At 41.0% G+C, this 23,912-nt stretch overlaps 1 protein-coding gene and 1 long non-coding RNA gene across 8 annotated transcripts in view; one reads left to right on the plus strand and one right to left on the minus strand.

Moving 5' to 3' along the window:
• The window catches only part of GREB1L (GREB1 like retinoic acid receptor coactivator), a 273,839-nt gene that overhangs the window by 191,867 nt on the left and 58,060 nt on the right, over positions 1–23,912 (plus strand). For all 7 annotated transcript variants that reach the window (XM_084964308.1, XM_084964309.1, XM_084964312.1 and 4 more), the window contains 7 exons: positions 790–909; positions 1,923–2,060; positions 3,653–3,838; positions 9,008–9,334; positions 10,641–10,769; positions 11,305–11,439; positions 14,273–14,470. In XM_084964308.1, the coding sequence (XP_084820434.1) occupies positions 790–909; positions 1,923–2,060; positions 3,653–3,838; positions 9,008–9,334; positions 10,641–10,769; positions 11,305–11,439; positions 14,273–14,470 (1,233 nt within the window). The remainder of the gene's footprint in view (positions 1–789; positions 910–1,922; positions 2,061–3,652; positions 3,839–9,007; positions 9,335–10,640; positions 10,770–11,304; positions 11,440–14,272; positions 14,471–23,912) is intronic.
• LOC146402757 (uncharacterized) lies at positions 9,340–10,678 on the minus strand. The gene is made up of 2 exons (XR_014807731.1): positions 10,552–10,678; positions 9,340–9,989 (listed from the first exon to the last, which is right to left on the minus strand). It is a non-coding gene; the product is annotated as an uncharacterized LOC146402757 (long non-coding RNA).

Consider the following 23,912-nt stretch of genomic DNA (forward strand, 5'->3'; position numbering starts at 1 on the left):
CCAATCTTAGAGTTTTGAAAGAATGCAATTTAATTATGGAAGAAGTGCCCCAAAGGGTTTGTAATGATGAATTATCTGGCAGCACACTCACAGGTTTTCCTTAGTTTCTCATATCATGTTTTGAAAGCTTATGATTGGTATGAATAGTTATGATTACATATCTTGGTGATTGTACAAGAACAGGCCTATCTAGGAAATAGCATTGAAACACATGTATAAGAAGTGTCTTAAGGAGTTCCTGTTGTGGCTCAGCAGGTTAAGAACCCAACATAGTGTCCGTGAGGATGCAGGTTCATCCCTGGATTCACTCAGTGACTTAAGGATCCGGCATTGCCGCAAGGTGCAGTCAGATCGACTATGCAGCTCGGATCTGGCTTTACTGTGGCTGCAGCTTTGATTCAACCCCTAGCCCGGGAGGTTCCATATGCTGCAGATGTGGCCCTAAAAAGAAAAAAAAAAAAAAAGCGTCTTGAAAAGCCATGGGCTTTGCTGACCAACCTCTCTGGTAAATCTGAGCCTTCCTTTCACCATCTACAAAATACGTATAATAACATACTTGTCCACCAATTTCATAGGCTTGTTGATAGAATAAGATGAAATAATTTGGATAATTGTAAAACAGCCTGCAGATGTTAGACGGTACTGTTAGTATGACTTTTTCTAACTTTATCCTTACCTTTAGAAAAGGTGACTTAGACTTTCTGAGTATAATATTAAAACTCCTGTGTTAGTCTGGCTCCTTTCCTTTCTTCCACCACTAAAGACGCTCATCTTTCTTTTTGCCTTCAGCTACCATGTTCATTTCTGGGCCACCAAAGAAACGACACCGAGGATGGTATCCTGGCTCACCTGTTCCCCAACCTGGTTTAGTTGTACCTATTCCCACAGTTCGCCCCCTTTCAAGAACTGGTAAGATTTTGACAGAAAATGGGTTTTAAGTTTCCGTAAACTAGCTGAGGTATCTCCTACTCTTGTTCTTTCCATGAACTCGTGAAGATAAATTTCCTTAACCATTTTCTCCAGTGCTATGCAGCTAATATTTTGTCCCCATCACATCTGCCTTTCCTACAAGCTCACGTACCATCACGACAGATGTTGATTCACCATCTGGCTTTATTTTAGCCATAGTACCAATAAACCGTTCTTTACATAGAGCATGAGACTATCAATCTGCCATCATAGAGCACAAATGAACTTGCTTTGCCAGTAGCGGTATTAAATGTATCCTCCTGTGCTCTGGTTCTTTATAGGACCTCTACTTATTTCTGATCTAGATAGTTCAGTCTGACTAGAATCCTTAAAAAAAAATAACTGGCTGTCCTTTCTTATAACCAAGCTTTGGCCATTTGGTGCCTATAGTTAAGTATCAAATGCTTGCTGTATGAAACACAGAAAAATGTAAATATAACAATTCTAAGACAGAGATGGGGTTCTTTAAAAATTTAAGTTTGTTTAAAAGGTAGTTTTAAATGCTACATAGAAGTACTGTTTACACAAAGAATTATGCCAGTGTGTTACAGTGGTTGCTTCTAGAAAGTACTGATTAATGATGAATTTATCCTTTTTCTCACTTTTCTATACTTTTCATATTTTCTCTAATGAGTAGATATGCCTTGATAGTCTGAGGCGGGGGAAGAGATAACATACATAACAGAATCCAAAAGAATGTATGTTGGCAAAATAACTAGAAGGAAAAACTACCAAAATGCTAAATAGTGTTTATCTCCAGACAATTTGATAATGGTTGTTTTTTGTTTGTTTTTCTCACTTTCTTGTTTTATATAATAAACCGCAAATTACTTTACTAAAAAAAATTAGACTTACAAAATTTGCATATTAAAGTATTAACATTGTGTCGATTTCAATTGTATCTCCTTTAGTCTTCCTGTCTAATCCTTCTTGTCAAACAACTTTTTTTCCAGAGTCCCTTTTATCTGCCCCAGTTCCACAGACTCCATTAACTGGAATTTTACAACCTCGACCCATTCCTGCAGGGGAAACTGTAATTGTTCCTGAAAATCTGCTGAGTAACTCAGGAGTTAGACCAGTAATCCTGATAGGTAAGGAAAGGAATTCCAAGTTCTTGTGTCTGCTGGAGTCCAGGAATGTTTCTCCATTTCATTGTGTATTTATTCATGTGTTCATGAATGTCTTCATTGATCCGTCTATTAATTTTTTCAGCTTTTATTGGTCAGCTCCTTCATGCTATACTAAACATGTGACTAGAAGTTGGGAATAAGGCAAAGTCTTTTTGCCCACGAGAAGCACTGTTTAGTGGGGGAGTCTAGAGGTTCACAACCAAGAACTCCAAGAGCTCAGAGGAGAGGGAGCTTAACTCTGCCTGGAGGGGGTCTGAGAAGACTTCTCGGAGGTGATGTTCCAGCTGGGGAACTGAAGGGTGGGTGAGAGAAGACAAGGTGGGGAAGGGCTCCTTCCAGTCAAAGGGAGCCGAACCACAGAGAAGAGGAACACACTAAGCCGAGTGGGGCTAAGGGGCCCCACTCAGCAGACCCGGGCTGCCCCAGAGCTGCAGTTCTAAACCACAGCAAAGCATCTGTGAATCTTTAAGAAGTCAGAGGTTCTCCAAGTTTCCATAAGTGGAGATGTGGAAATTTAGGGGTCCCTAGATTCTGGACTAATTGAGTGCCTTTCATACCCACATCAAGAGTCCCTTCATTTGGGGGCCAGCTTAGGCCAGAAGAAGACGGCCAGCTTTACCTTTGGGACTAAACAGATAAGGTGTTTCAGCCCACGAGGTCTTTACGGTATATCTATGGGAGGTGTTATCTGCTTCTTACAGTTGGCTTGAGCATACTGACATGAGTGGTTTTGCTTTGAGCCCTGTTCTTTATCAGTCACTGCTCCTGGACCTATAGACACTGGGGGAATCCCAGTTGTTTAAATTCCATATAGTCAGGAAGTTCTTATTGAGCTTTTGAGTTGTGTGTGTAGTGCAACTAAGCCTTGGAAAGATACATAAAACATGGTGTCTGGCTTTTAGAAAGACTCACAGAGGACTGTCCCCTTCACCAAACAATGAAAAGAGGGTGTATTTTCAACACACTTTTTCCCTCTCTACTTCTAAGATGCTTGGAGGCTGTTTCCTGACATTTAGGAAGAGAACATAAAAAAATAGCTAAAATAGCAAAAAGATTAAGAACCTCCAAGAAAGTGCAACTGGCAGAATATAGCTATTGATCAATTTGAGCTTAGCTTAAATTTTTTAAAAGGAAAGCTCAAGAAGTGAAACATGTTATTATAGTTTGTTTTCTGACTTCCTATCTGAAAAGGAACTTGATTAGGAATTTTAATATGTTAACATTACAGTTTTATGAAGGATTCAGAGATGTTTTTTGCAAACTCTCATCAATCCTCTGTGGCAGAGATATAATATTAACATATCCCTTATATAATATGAGTACTAATATAATTTGACTATTTTTGCTTCCTGTTCACCTAATGTAATAAAAGGATAGAATTTAGAGCATTCAAGTAAAATCCCTAGGGTTGATATATTTGAGTGATTTGTTTGGCAGCCACCGCAGAGGGCAGGGAATTTTGTTAAGCATCGTTGATCCTAGTTGAGCAAGTGTACCTGGTTGGACCTCAAAAAGAAATATTGAACTTTATTGGCTTGCTTCTATTGGGGCAGGCTATGGCACTTTACCCTATTTCTATGGAAATGTTGGTGACATTGTTGTGAGTCCTCTGCTGGTGAATTGCTACAAGATTCCACAGTTGGAAAACAAAGATTTGGAACAATTAGGGTTGACTGGCAGCCAGCTCCTGAGCGTGGAAAACATGATTCTTCTGACCATACAGTATCTTGTGCGGCTGGGTAAGCTATTTTCAATAATCATTTGATGGTAACGATTTTTATTGGGGTTTTTTGGTAACATACTTCTTTCCTTTCTTACCCATTTTCTCACATTTATCCCTCTCTTACTTTCCCTCTGTCACTTCTAACATTCTTTTTCTTCAACCGCATTCTCTATGGCTTTTCTCTTTCCTTTCATCTATTTCTTTCTACTCCTTTACTTCTCTTTCCTGTCCTCATTTCTCTCAGATCTAGCCTCCCTGGTTTCTCGTTTTGTTTCTTTGGGTCTTAGAAGAGATAAATTGCTCCACCTAGTGTCCAGTCCCATGATAGTCCTAACATCTCCAGAGCAATTGTGGGCAGAACCTCTAAGGGCTGTGCCACCCTCCTCCTCCTGGGGAGAGTCAGGCCAAGCCACATTTCTGAAAGTGCACCTACCAGTCTGAAATGCAAGTATAACCATTGCCTTAGACAATTATTTTCCAATTTTCCACCTAGCCTTTTTACCTTGTTTATCCTCTGTCCCCACACCCATTCGTTTTCTTCTCTAGCCACACCCCTTTGATGTGGTCCCATCCTGCTTCCCTTCACTGAGGTAGTAACTTGGACCTCCCTGGAGGGCTCTCTGGGCTTTAGGTTAAGGGGGATATATAGGTCATGAACCCTTCACTTCCTCTATCTCCTCCTGAGCCCCACAGTGGGTGTATGCAGGTGCCCTGACAATACTGCAGTGGTTCCACAGCATTTACATTGCAATGACCTTTATTTTGCAAAGTGCAGCGGGTCATCTAATATGCAGCCTAATTATACACTCACTCCAGGGCTTCAAACCACTGATTTACTTAGGAAAGTGTTCAGGTTGTAAAATTGCACATTAAAAATTGTATCTGCAATCTTGTGAATTGTTTTAATGTTTGAAACTACTTTGGTGTTGGAGTTCCTGTCGTGGTGCAGTGGAAACGAATCTGACTAGGAACCATGAGGTTGCGAGTTCAATCCCTGGCCTCACTCAGTGGTTAAGTATCTGGTGTTGCTATGGTTGTGATGCAGGCCGGCAGCTACAGCTCCAATTAGACCCCTAGCCTGGGAACCTCCATATGCCTCAGGTGCGGCCCTAAAAAGACACACACACACACACACAAAAAACTACCTTGGTGTTAAACAGTTTTTTTAAAAAGGCTAAATAATGTTACACACACACACACACACACACACACACACACACACACACATCCCTTCAACTGGCCAGGTTCAGTCCTTGGTGCATAAGCTAGCCACAGGCCTGCTTTGGCATGGGCTTTTGACACTTACAAGGTTTCAGATAGCTCATGAGCCATTTTCATGAGAAATCTAGGACTTGATAATCATTTTTATTAGTGGGTACTAAAATTATAAAAATCACCCAGGTCTGCAGCTCATTTGATGTCGTAATTTTAATTAATACATACTGATTTTGGAGTTCCTGTCGTGGCACAGTGGTTAACGAATCCGACTACGAACCATGAGGTTGCAGGTTCGATCCCTGCCCTTGCTCAGTGGGTTAACGATCCGGCGTTGCCGTGAGCTGTGGTGTAGGTCACAGACGCGGCTCGGATCCTGCATTGCTATGGCTCTGGCATAGGCTGGCAGCTACAGCTCCTATTAGACCCCTAGCCTGGGAACCTCCATATGCCGCGGGAGCGGCCCAAGAAAAGGCAAAAAGACAAAAAAAAAAAAAAATACTGATTTTCAACTATGTTCCCAGATGAAAACCCAGCTTCTAGATGCATCCAGAATCAGTGAAACAAGGCCACCTAAAGTAATGCTATTATAGCAAACCAAGCCTATCAGTACAGTATTTTTTTTCAATCCCAATGACAGTTTAAATAATCAAAGTCCAAGTTAATTAAATGAACTAAATGGTCAAAACAAAACATCTTCCCTTAAATTACTAAAAGTTCTTTTCTTAAAAATGGAACAATCTTGCAATTCCCTAGTGGCTCAGCAAGTTAAGGATCCACTGTTGTCACTGATGTGGCTCGGGTCACTGCAGAGGTGTGGGTTTGATTCCTGGCCCCAGAACTTCCACATGCCTCAGGCAGCCAAAAAAAAATTAAAAAATTTAAAAAAATAACAATCTCCAATAAATCAGACAAAACTTTTCTCTGCTCTGCAAGACCAGTTCTCTCCAGTTTTACTTGCAACCAATTAATTATGTCTCTCAAAGTCCAATATAAAGAGTCTCATATTGGACTTTGAGAGGCATAATTAACCTAAATTTTGTACATTGGGATATCTCTTAACCTAAATTTTGTACATTGGGATATCGCTTCTCCTCAATAACTAACTCTTCTGGAGTCCTTATTTTTATGTATTTATTGCCTTCGGAAGTTTTGAATCTATGCTATAGATTATAAATAAACATTTAAAAAAGTAACTCTAAATCACTGTAAGGACATGTTTAATACTTGGATGGTTAAGTTTTCTGAAGGTAACTGAGAAGAAGAAAAGCAAGATTTTTCAGAAGGAACTATAGTCACTTTTTTTAAAAATTAAATAAATAAATAGATAAATAATAATTTAAGAATAAAAAGTTTTAATTAAGACATAAAATAATAAAAAATAAATCTGTTATTTCACAAGCTGGAAATCTTTTGAAGTAGATCATGAAATCAACAAATCCAGAGATTCTTGGAAGACTCTGGGTCTGTTGGAACCTTGTCTTCTCCTGTTAAGGTAGCTCTATCTGAAAAGCCTTCAGAACTGATGCCCAAGCTACTGGATATCAGCTCTTGAAGGGAAAAAAATGACTATTATCAAGCCTGTGAAAAGTGAAGAAAAGGCTTCTGCAATTTATAAAGGCTACAGAGGAAGAAGTGACAGGAGGTGATTGAAACAAGGCAATTTACTGAAAAAGTCTCTTACGTCATGTAAACTTTGGTACATTTCCCTCTATTTCTCAACTCCTAATAGTAATTCAGTCAAAACTTCATAAAAGTGAGTTTTTAGGCAACAGAGAATGCTATGAACATGTCGGATGCTTTATTTTCCCAGAATGCCTTTGTTTTTGGAATTGATTATGCTGCCTAACAGAGCAGGTTACTCCATCATGGTTGGAAGTGAGTCTTGTGGACACACCTGTTAACCAGCCTCTTCAGGTTGTCTGTGAAGGGCAGTAGGGGACCAGAGACAGGCAGAGCTTTTGAGCTGTCATTTATTCTGCTAGAAGAAAACTTTAATTAGACAAGCACCCTGCCTTCTTCTCAGGCAGTCAGTAAATCTGTGCACGATGAGCTCACTACCAAGTGTGTACTTAGTGGCCACGAACCATGGTGCTAATTTGATAAAGCTAAATGAAGATCAGAAGCTTTGGTGGCTCCCAGGTGATAGGAAGGCATCCATCTCCCCCTCATAAGGGGTGGGGAAGGCACAACACAAACAGTGTAAGCTTGGCCACTTTTTTGCCCTCTCTCCACCTTATAGAAGAGAAAACTCTGTGAGGACTTGACTGTCCCACTTCTCTCTGACCTCCAACCAATCCTGGAAAAACAGGGTTTTTTCCCTATGGAAGTTGTTTGTTTTTTAATGTATAATATTTTATATAATGTTTCTTATCCTAAACATTACTAAACTTTCATTGTCCTACTTCCTAGAGAAGAAGGGCAGGGGGCCAAGGAGGCCACTTAAACTTCTGCTAGAAGAAGGAAAGATTTTTGATCCACTCAGGGTGTCTCCCTCTCATGCGGAAGTCCAGCCCCCTGTGCCTATATTCTTTTTTTTTAATATATAATGGGTTTTTTTTCCATTATAACTGGTTTAAAGTGTTCTGTCAATTTTCTACTATGCAGCATGGTGACCCAGTTACACATACATGTAGAGATTCTTTTTTCTCACATTGTCATCCTCCATCATAAGTGACTAGATAGAGTTCCCAGTGCTACACAGCAGGATCTCATTGCTAATCCATTCCAAAGCCTATGTTCTTTTGCAAGATGTTCTGAGTCTGTTTCCTGATCCAAGAAACCACAGACACCGAGAGGTCTTTATCTGTTTCAGAAGCCCAAGTTTCAAATTTCAGGTCCGCACAGCAAAATAAATGATTTTGAGTAGCAGGAGTGAACGTAGTCTTGCTGGTTTCAATTTTTTTTTTTAATTCATGATGTTTTAGATTTCATTAATTTTTTTCAGTGTACAGCAAAGTGATTACATATATATATTCTTTTTCAGATTCTTTTCCTGTATAAATTGCTGATTTCAATTTAAACTAAGTATAGGAATTCATTTGTCACTTAGATGTCAAACATTGACTTGCTTATTTTGTCCTAAAAACTGGTTGAGTTTCTAAAGAGAAACAAAATCCTCCTAATGCCAGAGACCATGGATCACCCATATAAACTCAGCCATAGCCATAGCCAAGGAAGAGAGCCAAAGGCCATACTAACAACCCAGAACCCTGGGGAATAACTAGATGATGAGAGTTTTCTCTATCTGGGGAAGGTGTGAAACTGCCTAAATATAAATTGGGTGTGGAAAATAATTAAACTTAATTTTCCTTGCGGACAGTATCCCATAGTTAGGGGTAGAAGCAATCCATTAAAATGTTTTCCTAAGATGCTTGTGAATAAAATGAGAAATGAGTGAAGCCTGAAGCTGATTTTATACCAGTAGATTAGCTCCTTGAATCATTAGTCATTAACTGTTTTTGTAATGCCAAGTTCAAGAAGTCAACAAAAATACCACCTTCAGTGACCATCTCCCAAAACTTGCAATGGAATTGATACTATCTCTGAGCCCATCCTCTTGAAATATACCAAGAATAGAAGTCTGAATCTTTTTTTTTTTTTTTTTGCCATACTGTGGCATGTGGAAGTTCCTGGGCGAGGGATGCATAGTTAAAAAATAAATAAATAAATAAATAAATACACACACACACATACATATCCATGTGTGTGTGTTTATATATTTTAATAAATATTTTATAAATATATTTTTAAATATATATAGAGAGAGGAAAAGGAAGACAGAGAAAATAGAAGGTAATTTCACAATGGAAAATGGTTAGTAGAGGCTCTATACCTGAGGCCACTATAACTAAAAAGCTTATTTGCCAGTTGGAGTAGACTGCACACTGATGTGTGTGTTTGTGTGTGTATCTCTCTTTTCTAGCTGTGATTAAAAAAAAAATTCTAGCTGTAATTCTCTTCAATTTAGGTCCTGACCAGATACCTCTCAGGGAAGAGTTTGAGCAAATTATGCTGAAAGCTATGCAGGAGTTTACTCTTCGAGAGAGAGCCCTGCAGATGGGGGCTCAGTGCACACCCGTGTCACCAGGACAGCTGCCCTGGCTGGCTCGGTTAATTGCCAGCGTATCTCAAGACTTGGTTCATGTGATTGTGACCCAGAACTCTTTGGCAGAGGGTATTTCAGAGACATTGAGGACTCTCAGTGAAATGAGACACTATCAAAAACTACCAGATTATGTTGTGACAATTTGTGCATCGAAAATCAGAGGAAATGAATTTTGTGTGGTAGTATTAGGTGAGTAATTTTTTAAAATCCATTTATTCAGTTATCTGTCCATTTGAAAAATACTTAATGGGGTGTTTCAGGCATCCATGTAATTAATCTCTGGTCAAGGGCTCCAACTTGGGTTCTTCCTCCTAATTTTAACTTTTCCTTTGCTCCTCAGATCAGATTTGTGTAGCCCTTCATTTGGCTGGTGTCCCTGTCAGCTGGTTGTGGGAGCATTATTTCAAAGCACACCCTTGTAACAGATACCCTTGTCTCATGTAACTTCTGTCCTTACAAGGTTTTGGAAATGTTACCCCTCTGGCATGTGATAAAGCCATTGCCACAGGTGCCTAAGCCAGTTAATCATATTTGCCAGGAACTTAGCTCATATATTCATATCTTCACTAAAGAGGATGTTTCATGTTATAACATTGACCCGAAAGAAAAGGTTCAGAGGAGTTCCCATTGTGGCTCAGCAGTAATGAACCTGGCTAGTATCCATGAGGATGTGGATTTGATCCCTTGTCTCACTCAGTGTGTTGGGGATCTGGTGTCGCCATGAGCTGTGGGGTAGGTTGCAGACCAGGCTCAGACCCCAAGTTGCTGTGGCTGCGGTGTAGGCTGGCAGCTGTATCTCCGATGCTACCCCTAGCTTGGGAATTGCCATATTCTGGGTACAGCCCTAAAACAAAGAAAAACAAAAAGTTCAGAAAGTTGGTACATTACAAAATGTATTTTTGTTTCTGGTGCTGATTTCCTATCAGACACCATCCTGAGTTGCCATTTGGACTAAATTTTGCTTTTCTCCTCTCTGTGAGTGGCTTTCACATCTTCCTCGGAAAGGTGCCAAGCCCCCTCGCTTTCGCCAAACCCACCTGCCTGTCCCTCTGTGACCTATATCTCTTTCACAAAGCTTCATCAGAAAGTGTAATGCATTCCTTTTCTAATTTTCATTTGTAAAAACAACATATGTTTATATTTTTAAGACCAACATTCATAATAGCCATGCAGACACAATTTTTTAAAGGCTTTTCACAGTCCTCCCCAGTCTTTTAAACACATGCGTGATATGTTTTCACAGTTACTGACATAAGGTTATGTCATTTTCCCCTTGATCACCTAACTTTGATATTATAAACTTTTCATTTCAGATGAAAGTTTGAAATTGTCATTTCAGATGCTGTGTAATTGCCCACCTTTTTATGTGCCATCCCTTTCTTAGTCAGGTCCCTCTAGTTACATACTTTAGTTCTGTTTCCAGTCTCTGCTGTTATAAATCACGTCCCGGTGCACATTTGTTCACTGGCACATGGTCTCTCCCTCTGTTCTGCAGGTCAGCATCAGTCCAGAGCTCTGGCAGAGAGCATGCTCACCACAAGTGAGTTTTTGAAAGAAATTAGCTATGAGCTCATCACAGGAAAGGTCAGTTTCCTGGCATCGCATTTCAAAACCACATCATTAGGTGAGTGGCTCTCGGGTTCAGCAATACTGCCAGCCCCCAGCTGCCTGATTTTCTGAATTTAAATCTTTACCCGTCAAGGAGCTGAGTGTGGAGCTTAAGCTTGCCCGCTGACCTTCCTTCTATGGTTTCTTCTAAGCCTTTTGTTACTGACACAGCAAGGGGTTCAGGCACTAGGATGGGAGGCCTCCACTCCACCACTACTTTGTTGTTTGACCTTGGGCGACACTGCCTCCCTGGATCTCAGTTTTCTAATGTGGCAAATGGAGATATAACAATCCCATCCTCCTTGCTCGAAGTATTATGGAGGCCGGGAGAGATGTGGTTTATAAAAGCATGTAAACTGTAAGCCCGGTGCAAACAAGGGCAGCTCTGGCTACAGAGACCCTGCTGTTGGTGTGACTGGGCGTAAATTCCAACATGAAAAGTGGGATGACTAGCAGATCTCCATGGAAACTCAGCTGCGCTGCCCAACTCGGAGACTGATACAAACATCATTCCTCGTAACCTTCTTATCTCTGCTTGTGTTTTTAAATAGGAGATGACCTAGACAAGCTACTAGAAAAAATGCAACAGAGAAGAGGAGATAGTGTGGTGACCCCTTTCAACGGAGACCTTAACGAATGTGTGTCCCCTCAGGAGGCTGCGGCTATGATCCCCACGCAGAACCTGGGTAATGTCACTTCAGACCCAAAGGAGGAAACCCAACCTCAGGACAGTCACAAAAGCTAAGTCGTTCCGAGGGTTTTACGGTCTTGTCTTCAAGTCACAGAATGAGACAGGCCTTTCCTCATTATCTCCGTGATAAATCTGGCTCAAGTTAGAAATGTCTTACCCTGTGGCCTGGGTCCAACACCTTATAACTGCCTCCTAGAATTAAAAGCAAAGCCAAACACTTTATTTTAAGCAGTCCCCCCCACATCTCTCTCTCCCTTTCTCCCTCTCTCTCTTTTTTTTCTCTGAAGATTCTGGGGTCCTTGGTGTACTTTCCTTAGCTCTACCAACTGTGCCCTCAGCTCACGCAGAGTGTTAAAGAACTTCTTGAAGGAATCTATAGTCTATGCAGGGCTCCTGGCTCTCGACGCCCCGCATTTACCTTCCAACATGCAAAACATACATTCTCAGGGAGATCAAGGCCTTCCTGGCAGCTGGAGCAGCAATACTGACGTATCATCTGCCCTATAATGAGTTTGTAGGGGACACGTGGCATCAGGGTTGAGAAGTCGGGTCACTAGATTGGGTTCCTTTAGGTTCAGTTTTTTCCCCAATTCCCTGTTGTATTGGGACAGTGTAAGACAGGACAGGAGTTCCCGTCATGGGGCAGTGGAAAAGAATTCGATTGGGAACAACGAGTTTGCAGGTTCGATCCCTGGCCGTGCTCAGTGGGTTAAGGATCCAGCGTTGCTATGAGCTGTGGTGTAGGCCGCAGACGTGGCTCAGATCCTGCTTTGCTGTGGCTCTGGTGTAGTCCCATGGCTACAACCCCGATTCGCCCCCTTGCCTGGGAACCTCCATATGCTGGAGGCGAGGCCCTAAAAAAAGAAAAAAAAAAAAAAACAGAACAAAGCACAGAAGAAGGGATGGATATGAAACAGAACTGTACAAGTGGATGCTGACAGCCTTGTGGCTCTCACTTGATAGGAACACATCATGAATGTATTAGGGTGGCCTCGGCAGTGAAAGCATGGCTTGGCATCAGCTCCAGTGTAAAAACAAAGTCAAAGACAATACAATTTTTGACTTCTGGACATTATAGGGCAATAAAGTGATCATCCAGATGAATCTGGAATGTGTTATGCAAACAAAGTTAGAAATTCAAATTCTCAGAGTACTTACAGGTTCCCATGTATATATCCTCAATTCCCTGTTTATGAAACATAGCTCTTAATTAATTAATTAATTGAGATCTTGGTGATTATAAAAAAAATACTGTTTAAAGATACTTTTAGGTTTCCTCCAACTTCAAAATTTGCTAAGTTCAATTCTACAAAAGGTTATGCCACCCTGTGTGTTAGTCCCTATCCATCTAACCTGTGAAATGAAAGAAATAACAGTCTAACTACCAAAAGACAGATTTTAGTTTGATTGCTATTCTCTGTGGGTGGGTCAAAAACTATTTGGGCTATTATTAAAAGTTTCAGTTTGAGGAGTTCCCATTGTGGCTCAGCAGTAACAAACCCAGCTAGTATCCATGAGGACATGGGTTGGATCCCTGACCTCACTCAGTGGGTTAAGGATCTGGTGTTACCATGAGCTGTGGTGTAGGTGGAACATGTGGCTTGGATCCTGTGTTGCTGTGACTGTGGTGTAGGCCGGCAGCTGCAGCTCCAATTTGACTTCTAGCCTGGGAACTTCCATATGCTGCATGTGTGGCCCTAAAAAGCAAAGAAAAAGCAAAAAAAAAAAAAAAAAGTTCCAGTTTGAGGCTTCTCTAGAGGTTTCAGACAGTGGGGAGACCCAACTGTATAAAGCTCCAGCCACTGTCAGGGTACCACAGTGACTGGGGTGTGGTGACTACCATTTTTGCCTGGGCTGCACAGCGGTGTGATTTTAGAAAGCATCCATTAGCACAGGCTAAATGCACCCTTGTGTGTTCCAGTCAGACTTCTACACGTGTTCCTGATTTAAAAAAAAAAAAAACAGCTCTTTAAAGAATCATTAAAAGGTCTCCTGTCCAGGTATGTAGCTAACTAAGGCTGTCTCTCATACGTATGTGTGTATGCACATCACGTGTAAGAGAGATTGAGTGCCTGGTTAGAATTTGTAATAAAAACCTACTGGCATGTTTAGAGTATCTGGGCAATATTTTTTCTAATATGTCACCTATTGAGTGGCCACCGGGCCCTGTCATGAGTCAGGTCTCTTCAGATAGTGCAGGCGTCAGCACCGGAGTTGACCACAGCCATCCAGACCTGCCAGGTCACAAGCACAGGCAAAGTGGAGTTAAGTGGGAAGAAAGGTAAAGTTAGTGTCGTGGGGAGGAGAATTTCAAACCACGTTGCCACTGACTTGCTGGAGAGGAAATGTTTACTGTGGTACCATCCAGAAAAGCTCAAAGGAACTCAAAATATTATTATGGTTATGGCATTGCCTCCTTCCCTGAACTGGGTCTGGGCTCGGGCACCTGACCTGTGCCCATAGTCCTAAAGGAACCTGGAAACTCTTCCCCATTCCATAGATGAACCCTGGCTCCGGCCCTGAACGTGTAGCCTGTCCCCCCTTTCCCAGACAGGGGAGCGGTGTTGTGTTAGTGCTTTGTGAGATGATCGATTTTAAAATAATGCATATGTAAGACGACCGCATTCACTCTTGAGCACGTGCTTTCAGCCAAGTTTTCAGGGAAAGTGGGCAAATATTAAAACTCAGTAGAGAGTGAGGATAGAAAAGAAGGACTCTTGGTGACAAAGCACCATGTGTGTACTATATGTCCCTGGATGGATTCATAGAGGTCATCACAGAAGTGAATTAATCTTGTTCTTATGACTTTTTTATTTTTTTAATTTTAGATTCAGATAATGAAACCTTCCAAATTTATCAGCCGCAGCTCACCGTTGCCAGAAAACTCTTGTCCCAGGTGTGTGCTATAGCAGACAGCGGCAGCCAGAGCTTGGACCTTGGCCACTTCAGCAAAGTGGACTTCATCATCATTGTCCCGAGATCAGAGGTTCTGGTCCAGCAGACTCTTCAACGGATCCGACAATCGGGTAAGATGGACTTGCAAAGAGGACCCCACCTAGATGCAGCCTTTCGTTCCCTCTGTGTCTTTCTTTGGCTTAATCCAGAATTTATTGGACATTTCCATCCCTTTTCACATTAATAAGTATCACAGGAGTACTTTAAATATTACTTTGAATTTATCTGTAAGTGTTCCCTCAGTACTCTGAACTTTCTCCTCCTGAGTCAAGGATAAATCGATGTGCATGTTTGTCAATACCAGTAAGTCTGTGACTAGAAACTGGTCACTCATCTATGAAGAGACATTTCCTTAAGGCAAAAGGATGGGGTGATGGGGTCTGTGCCATCTGAACCCTATCTGTGGTTCAGAGTGGGTCACTGTCTCCCAGGAGGACTCATGCATTTAGCACATGACCAACATATTTTCAATCTAGAAACCAGAACACCCCATGTCTACAATGAGAAACCTCATTGAAAAAAAACGTGAAGTTAGAATTTCTCCTAATGACTTTAAGAGACTAAATAGAGAGGAAAAAATGTTTTTCCCAGAAAATGTAAAAAGGTAGGGTGTAAATATTTTAGAAGTCTGTGGTAAGCATATCCCTCTCAAACATAAAATTTGCTTAGAATTGCAAGAAGCAATAAGGAATTTAGAAAATAGAGACTGCTGAAAATGCTTGCCTTTGTGAACTAGTTTTGAAAAGGAAATTATAAATGTCAAGTTGCTTCTGAGTACTTTTGCTGGGGGAAAACAAACACACACAGATTTTAACTGGAGAATAAATATTTTTGCCACAGTAAAAAAAATTATTTTTAATTTATTTGAAAACAAATAAGAAGCAGAACATTTCAGAAAAGTTTAAAATATAGTTTAGGAGCTCCCATCGTAGCTCAGCGGAAATGAATCTGACTAGTTTCCACGAGGATGCAGATTTGATCCCTAGCCTCACGCAGTGGGTTAAGGATCCAGTGTTGCTGTGAGCTGTGGTGTAGGTCGCAGACATGGCTTGGATGCCGCGTTGGTGTGGCCCTGGAATAGGCCAGTGGCTACAGCTCTGATTTGACCCCTAGCCTGGGAACCTCAATGTGCTGTGGGTGTGGCCCTAAAAAGACAAAAATGAAATGAAATGAAATGAAATGAAATAAATAAAATAAAATATAGTTTATATGTTCCTGAATGTCACACAGTGCTCCTTAGAATTTAGCATAGAGATCACCTGGGGATCTTGGTTAAAATGCAGATTCCCCTTCCGAGGGTCTGGGTGGGCTCCAGATTCTGCATTTGCAACTTGCCCCCAGGGATTCCCAGGCAGCTGGTCCGTGGACCATACTTTGTTTTTGTTTGTTTGTTTTCAACATAATCAAAAAAAGGTTTATGCAAAACATAGAGTTCCTTATTTTTTTCATTCTTTAAAGTTTTATTGAAGTACAGTTGGTTTACAATGTTGTGATCATTTCTGCTGTACAACAAAGTAATTTAGCTGTACATGTACACATATCCATTCTTTTTCAGATTTTGTTCCCCTATAGATTATCACAGAATATTGGGTAGAGTTCCCTGTACTCTACAGCAGGTTCCCATTTACTATTCATTCCATATACCACAGTGTACATATGCCAGTCCCAAACCCCCCTCCATCCCTCCCCACCACTACCACTTTGATTAGCACAGCTCTACAAGAAACCTTTCATTGTTAGTTCCCGGTTAGGGCCAGATGAGCTGACTGACAATAGATTTTCCCTCTTTAATGTCTCTTGGTGGCTGTGGCTGACACCGTAAAGTCTTTCCTTGCTTTCTGGAGACTTAAGTGCCTGGTTAACAGTGCAGTCTTCGTTTTAGCCTCTAAAATTTTGAATGACAAGCTACAAAATGGCCTGCTGGAATTAAGTATAGGTGATTTAGCCAGGGAAGGTCAAACGCCTTTTCTCACAGCTCTACCAGAAATTGGAGTGAATTCAAGGCATCCTCAGCTACTGGCCATTCTGCATTCTCTTTCCAATCCCTCTACTGAGAGAAATGGATGGGCTTTCACACCAAGCATTATTCAGATTTTTGTTGCTTGTAGATTTTCCACTTCCTTCCTGTGGAGGGAGCGTCTTCTCTTATAGGTGTTTTACTTGTATCAAATGGCATTTGTGGCCTTCCTACATTTGTGATCTGATACCCCAGTCATGCTTGAGCCAGGGCATCTTAACACCTGTTTCAAGTGGTGAAATCACCCTTGGTCAGCAGCTGTGCTCTCCCCAGAGCCTTTTCCTGAAATAACCTCTAGATGACCTGTTCTTTCTCCTTTCTTAATCAGTTCAAGACCCTAAATAAAACTGCATTTTTGACAGAGAAATTCCACTGGTCCCTCTTTTTCCCTTCTCAGTGCCCTCAGATCTTTCCAAGGTGAGGATTTTAAGATTATCATACCTCAAAAAGATACTGGAATTTGACTGGTTACATAAGCTTAGGAAAATCAGTGTTATAGACAGATTCAGAAAATTCAAGGCAAAGCACATTTTTTAAATTATTCACATCTGGCATTGACATATACACTAGAATTTTTGCTGCAAAAGTAATCACTTACATATATTTAGAAATGGTTTTATTGATTTTTATTATATAAAAAACTGTTATAGTTTCCTTTCTTTTGAAAAATAAAAGAAACAAAGTAGGAAATTTTAAACATTTATAATCTTACCGCTCAACGAAAACCACTGTTAAAATGATTTAATATTGGAGTTCCCATTGTGTCTCAGTGGCTAACGAACCTGACTATTAACCATGAGTTTGCGGGTTCAATCCCTGGCCCCACTCAGTGGGTTAAGGATCTGGCATTGCCATGAGCTGTGGTGCAGGTTGAAGATGCTGCTCAGATCTGGTATTGCTATGGCTGTAGCATAGGTCAGAAGCTACAGCTCTGATTCGACCCCTAGCCAGGGTTCGACTCCTGGTCATGGGTGTGGCCCTAAAAAGACAAAAGACAAAAAAAAAAAAAAAAGATTTAATATCTAATGTTCCAGGCTTTCTTCTCTGCCTGTGTCATTTTTCCATGTCATTGTAAGCTTTTGTAAGCATCATTCTTAATGAATGTATGTGATGTTCCATGTCATAACAACACCAAAATTTTATTTGCTTTTTTATTTGAATACCTTCATATTCTTGGAACACATAACAATCATAAAAACAGGAAGGACTAGAAGCATGAAAGTGTCAAGAGATTGTCCAGAGCAAAGATTTTCCACTCAAACAACTCTTGAAAGTCCATTGCCATGAAAACATAACGGATCAAAAGAAATCATCTAACTCACTTTTCTTATATTTTGCCATGTGAATCAAGGAAAGCTTCATTGCCTAAAGTCGCAGAAGGCAGTGCTTTGGGGACAAGGATCGTTTCTTCATCTCTACGTGCCCGGTGCCTCGTTTCTGCCTCTCTCAGGCCTGGCACCCAAAGGAGTTTAGCTACCATTGGAAGGGAGAGGTGGGGTTGGAGGGACGAAGGGGTGGGATGGGCAGAGGGAGCAACAGTGTCCAAGTGCTTCACTCTCTGGTTCCATTTGCCTTTCCCTAAAGGAAGCATCTCAGCATCCAAGCTGCCAGGAAAAGCACCAGGCAGGGAGAAGCAGGCAGCCAGGACATGCAGAAAGGCCACATCCTTGGCAGCCCTTGGGTGACTGAAAGAAAAAGGTGAAAATAGAAACCATCACATTGTTGCAGACTCAGCACCAAGACGAAGCATTTGATACCTCAACTCATTTTCTAATTAAGGAAGGGAGGGAGGGAGGAAAAGAAAACAAAACATTACAGAAAGAATTCAAAGGTAAAAAATAATAATAATTGAAGTGAAATGGGTTAAACATGTTTAAGTTTTCCCAAAATGAACTTGTAACTGCTGCAGTGATCAGTGGAGAAGCAGCATGAGGAATTTTTGGACTGTAGGAAGTACTTTGGTTTTAGTGTCACTTCTTTACAAATTGATGTTGTAGCAAAATCCTAATTCAGGAAGCCTCAAATTCTATAAATTAGAATATTAGAGTATTCGTACAATCAAAATGCAAGCCATTTTCAGAGTTCCCTTATGGTGCAGTGGGTTGAGGATCTGGCATTGTCACGGCTGTGGCGCAGGTTGCTGCTATGGTACAGGTTTGATCCCTGGCCTGGGAAACTTCCACATGCCATAGGTGCAGCCAAATAAATAAATCATGCAAACCCCTTTCTATTCAAAGTGGGGGGGATGAAAACAGGAAGGATTACAGACTATCTATATTTTCCTCCTCCTTGCTTTTAAAATGCTCCAGCAGATGGGAGCAGATGGAGTATCCAGGCAAGGAAGTTTCATGTGCTGATGGACAGACAGATTATTCTATCCAAAAGGACATAAGGAAGTTTTATGGCAGTGGTAGAGAGTAGGAAGGGAAGGGAAGAAATAGAGGAAGACGTCTTCACTTTCCAAACTATATTTTCTTGGTGTCATAAACCTTATACCTCCTTGTCAGTCCCCTAAAATGTCAGCAGTAAGGGCAGTGACTAAGGCAGCAGGGAGTGGGATCCCAGGGAAGAAACTTTTAGGAAGCCTGAGGTGCAGTAGGGAAATGCCAGAGATCCCTTCATACGAATGTAACTGGATAAGTACCTCCAGTTAGCATTCGTTAAGTCAATTTCCAAATAGGTGGTAGCTGCTTGGTGCCCACCCCTAGTTTACAGGAGGTGCTGGCACCTGGTTTACAGGCTTCTCCGATCCCATCTGGGTAGTTTATCCCACCAGATCCCAGCTTCTCTACCTTAAACTCTCATCCTCAGATCTCTGCTATTTGGAGCCACCTGCCCTCTAGATCATATCCCAGACCCTGTGGATCCTGGAATTGTACATTCCAATATCCCCAACATCAGACCACAGACTGCTTTCAACATACACAGTGGAGAAAAAAAAAATCAACCTTTCCAATCGATGCTTCATAAATTCTTTCTGGATCTTTAATTGGATCTCTCTCTCATTCTATTACAGATTCCACCATTTCACTCAAACTTCTGACCTCATCCTTCTCTTAGCAAATGTTCATGCCAACTACTTCTCCTGTCCCCAACCCCACCAAAGAAGAAAACTTCAGATAAAAACTTCTTCCTTCCAAACCTGGAAACCTCACTGCATCCACACCCATCTTTCCTATCAGTGAAAGACTGTCTTCCTCTGTCTAAGCCTGATTCTCCCACCTTGCTCTGAATGCCATCCTCTCCCCATTCTCATGGACCTCACACTATTGATTCTCTCTTCTCTCGTTGCCACCTTCTGTTTTCTTCCCTCCCAGAGCTCATTCCATCAGTTTAAACCTACCCCACTCTCTCAAAACAAGTTTCTGTTAATCCTACCTAACCCTCCAGTTCATCCTCCTCTACTTAACTGCCAAGCTTGAGTTGTCTGTTGGTATCTCCATCTCCCAGTCCCTCAGCACCCTGCAAACTGGCTTCTACTCTCCACTCCCACCCTTGCAGGACTCTCACCAGCGTTACCAACAGTGTTTTCTGTCCTTAGCTGAACTCTTGACAGCACAGATGATTCCATTCCTCCCTTTAAACACTAGAGCTCCTTTGGCTTCCGAGAACACCCTTGCCCACCTTCCTTCTGCGGGTCACACATGGTGCTCTTCTGCCCTCTGTGGTCCTCCAGCCCTGACACTCAAGATGGGGTAGTAGCTCTGTGTTTATTAATGATCTTCCTCTTCAGCTAGAAAGCAGATATTCTGGGTACATGTCCGTCTTGACTGTTTTATAACATTCTGTTGAATTGAATTTTTTTTTTTTTTTGGCTTTTTGCCTTTTCTAGGGCTGCATCCATGGCATGTGGAGGTTCCCAGGCTAGGGGTCTAATCAGAGCTGTAGCCACCGGCCTATGCCAGAGCCACAGCAACAGGGGATCCAAGCTGTGTCTGCGACCTACACCACAGCTCACGGCAACACTAGATCCTTAACCCGCTAAATTGAATTTTAAATTAAAATATATTTTAAGAGGAAGATATAGAAGTAATCAGTATTTAAGATGTGCCAGTCCCCAGGCAAAAACAAATTTTGTCATTAAAACCATGTTTCACAGAGTTCCCTTCATGGATCAGCAGTTAACGAACCCAACTAGGATCCATGAGGATGTGGGTTTGATCCTTGGCCTCACTCACTGGGTTAAGGATCCGGTGTTGCCATGAGCTGTGGTGTAGGTCACAGATGCGGCTCGGATCCTGCATTCTGTGGCTGTGGTGTAGGCCGGCAGCTATATATAGCTCCAATTCAACCCCTGACCTGGGAATTTCCATAGGTGCAAGTGCGGCCCTAAAAAGCAAAACAAACAAACAAAAAACATGTTTCACAAATCTACTTTGGCCAAGAGTAGAGGCCTGAGATGAGCATGTGTCAGCTGTCTTTTAGTCCCTCAGGGGCCCTGAAGTTGTTATCTGTGTGTTCAGAAATCTGCTCTAGTGTAGGTCTAGTGCTGTTTCCCTCTTTGACCCAAACAAACAGACAAGTCTCACCAAACCCAGTTTGGAGAATTCTTTCCTACTGGGAGGACAGAAGGGAGCCAGCCAGGCCACCAGAAGTCAATGGGACCACCAATGCAATGGGCACCAAAAGCAATGACCAGGAATTTTAGCCTGTTGTTTCAATTCCCAGGTTATTTATTTGCGGAAAGGAAATGGCCAGGATGAAGGAATTCCCATTGTTATAGTACTTAAAAATTCAGCATACTCTAGGAGTTCCCGTTGTGGCTCCGCAGAAATGAATCTGACTAGGAACCATGAGGTTGTGGGTTAGATCCCTGGCCTCTCTCAGTGGGTTAAGGATCTAGCATTACCATGAGCTATGGTGTAGGTCGCAGACATGGCTTGGATCTGGTATTGTTGTGGGTGTGGCATAGGCCAGCAGCTGTAGCTCCAATTCGACCCCTGGCCTGGGAACCTCCACATGCTGCAAGTGCAGCTCTAAAAAGACCAAAAGAAGAAAATTCAGCATACTCTAATGGTTTCATATCTTCTTGATTTTCATTTCCTCTTTTTATAACAATAGTGATTTATTGTTTATATTCTACTTTTTATAATATGGATCTGAAGAGATTTCAGTAAGACCAGATATGAAAAACCCATAAAATTGCCAAAAAAATTAAATATGATTTTCATTTCCTTTTAAGCATTAGAATATTATTGCAAACCAAAATTTTGGAGAAATTAATTTGAGCCCAAGAGGGAATGAACAGCTAAAACTGAGAGTAGTTTTATTTTTCTTTAGGTTATCTTCTTGATGGGGAGAACAAGAAATAAAAATTAGAGAAAAAAAATTAGAAAAAAAATTCTTTTTAAAAAATTTATTTATTGAAATATAGTTGATTTACAATGTTGATTTAATTTCTGCTCTATAGCAAAGTGATTCAGTTACACATTTATATATTCTTTTTCATATTCTTTTCCATTATGATTTAATCACAGGATATTGAATACAGTTCCCTTTGCTATATAGTAGGACCTTGTTGTTTACCAGTCTACATATAATAATTTGCATCCACTAATCCCAAACTCCCAATCCATCCCTCCCCCATCCCAACATGGCAACTACAAGTCTGTTTTCTATGTCTGTGAGTCTGTTTCTATTTTGTAGATAAGTTCATTTGTGTCATATTTTTAGATTCTACATATAAGTGATATCATATGGTATTTGTCTTTCTCTCTATGACTTACTTCACTTAGTATGATAATCTCTAGATCTATCCATGTTGCCAAAAATGGCATTATTTCATTCTTTTTATGGCTGAGTAATATCCATTGTATGTATGTACCATATTTTCTTTTTAATAAATTTTAATAAATGTTATTGGAATATAGGTGACTCACATGATGTGTTAGTTTCAGGCATACAGCAAAGTGAATCAGCCCTACATATACATATATATCCATTCTTTTTCAGATTCTTTCCCCACATAGACTATCACAGAGTATTGAATAGATTTTTCTGAGCTATTTAGTAGGTCCTTGTTACCAATCAGTTTTGTATATAGTAATGTGTATATGCCAGTCCCAAACTCCCAATCCATCCCTCTCTCCATGTACCACATCTTTATCCATTCATCTGTTGATAGACATTTAGGTTGTTTCTATGTCTTGGCTATTGTGAATAGTGCTACAGTGAACACTGGGGTGCATGTATCTTTTTAAATTATATCTTTCTCTGGATGTATGCCCGGGAGTGGGATTGCAGAATCATATGGTAATTCTATTTTTAGTTTTCTATTCAGTCTCTGGGGCAGACCTTGCTGATGCCCACTTTTTATTGTGGAGTTGGAAAAATATGAGGAACCTCTATAGTGGCTGCACAAATTAACATTCCCACCAGCAGTGTAGGAATGTTCCCTTTCTCCACACCCTCTCCAGCATTTATTTGTAGGTTTTTTAATGATGATTCTGACCGGTGTGAGGTAGTATCTCAATGTAGTTTCGATTTTCATAGAAATAAAATTCTTTATTAAAAACATCAAGGAATAATAACATTCGAGCCAGACCACATTGTTCTCTCCAAATAGGCAGTACATATGGGGCCTTGAGTTGAGCACTGGGTCATTTTTACTGACACCTGGACATTTTAGATTTCCCTGGCCATTATCAGTTTTACTTGATACTCAGGCTGATGAGTTCCTTCTAGTGATGGGTTCTGGCCACTCCTTCAGACTTTGCACCTTCATGGCTTTGACACTGTTGCTCATGAGGTGTTGTGGACTCTGCACCTGTGTTCTTGGATTTATTCCCCTTAAAGGCCATTAGGTGGTTGAAAAATTGCTGTTTCCCCTTCAAAGTTTTTATAGGAATGGCCTCAGAGGGCATGATATTGTTTTTCTCTAATCCCATAAAGAGGAACTCAGGCCAATGCTTAAAACACACATGACTCCATAGGCTTCAGTAAACCAAAAGAGAATACAAATGGCAATAGTCTAGCTGTTTGGAGTTCTGGCTGTCTGAAAAGATTGTTCTCCTGGTGCCTTTTGGGTTGGTTATTTCCATGGAGATGCCCACGATGGTGGCATCATCTATGGCAGCTTCCCAAGATTCAGATTAATCACCTTTAGGGAACACAGTGATTCCCAACCCCCAGTGACTCTGTTCTAGGACTCAACAAATTGCAAAATGTCATAAAAGAAGAAGAGTTACTGATGCCTCCTAAGTTGCCATTCATGTTAGAAAGTAAGATTTATTATTCAGGTGGGCATGGCCCTGAATCTCTCAGTGCCACCATCAGTCTCCGGGGTAGACCTTGCTGATGCCCATTTTTTATTGTGGAGTTGGAAAAATATGGGATTTGCTCATGATTTACTAGAACATAAGCTTTTATTTAATCCTATAGAACTGTGATAAACAAACTAAATTATCAAGAATATAGAAAGTGACTTTTCCCAGGCCAGCCATTTCTTAGCACTTCTGACCATCCATCCACACATTCCACCCCTCTGAGCATGTTTT

This window comes from Sus scrofa, chromosome 6 (assembly GCF_054392235.1).
Source record: "Sus scrofa isolate SSC_HxYL_T2T_F1_AM1 chromosome 6, Sscrofa_HxYL_maternal_Yorkshire_Landrace_v2.0, whole genome shotgun sequence".
In the NCBI taxonomy this organism is placed as follows: Eukaryota; Metazoa; Chordata; class Mammalia; order Artiodactyla; family Suidae; genus Sus; species Sus scrofa.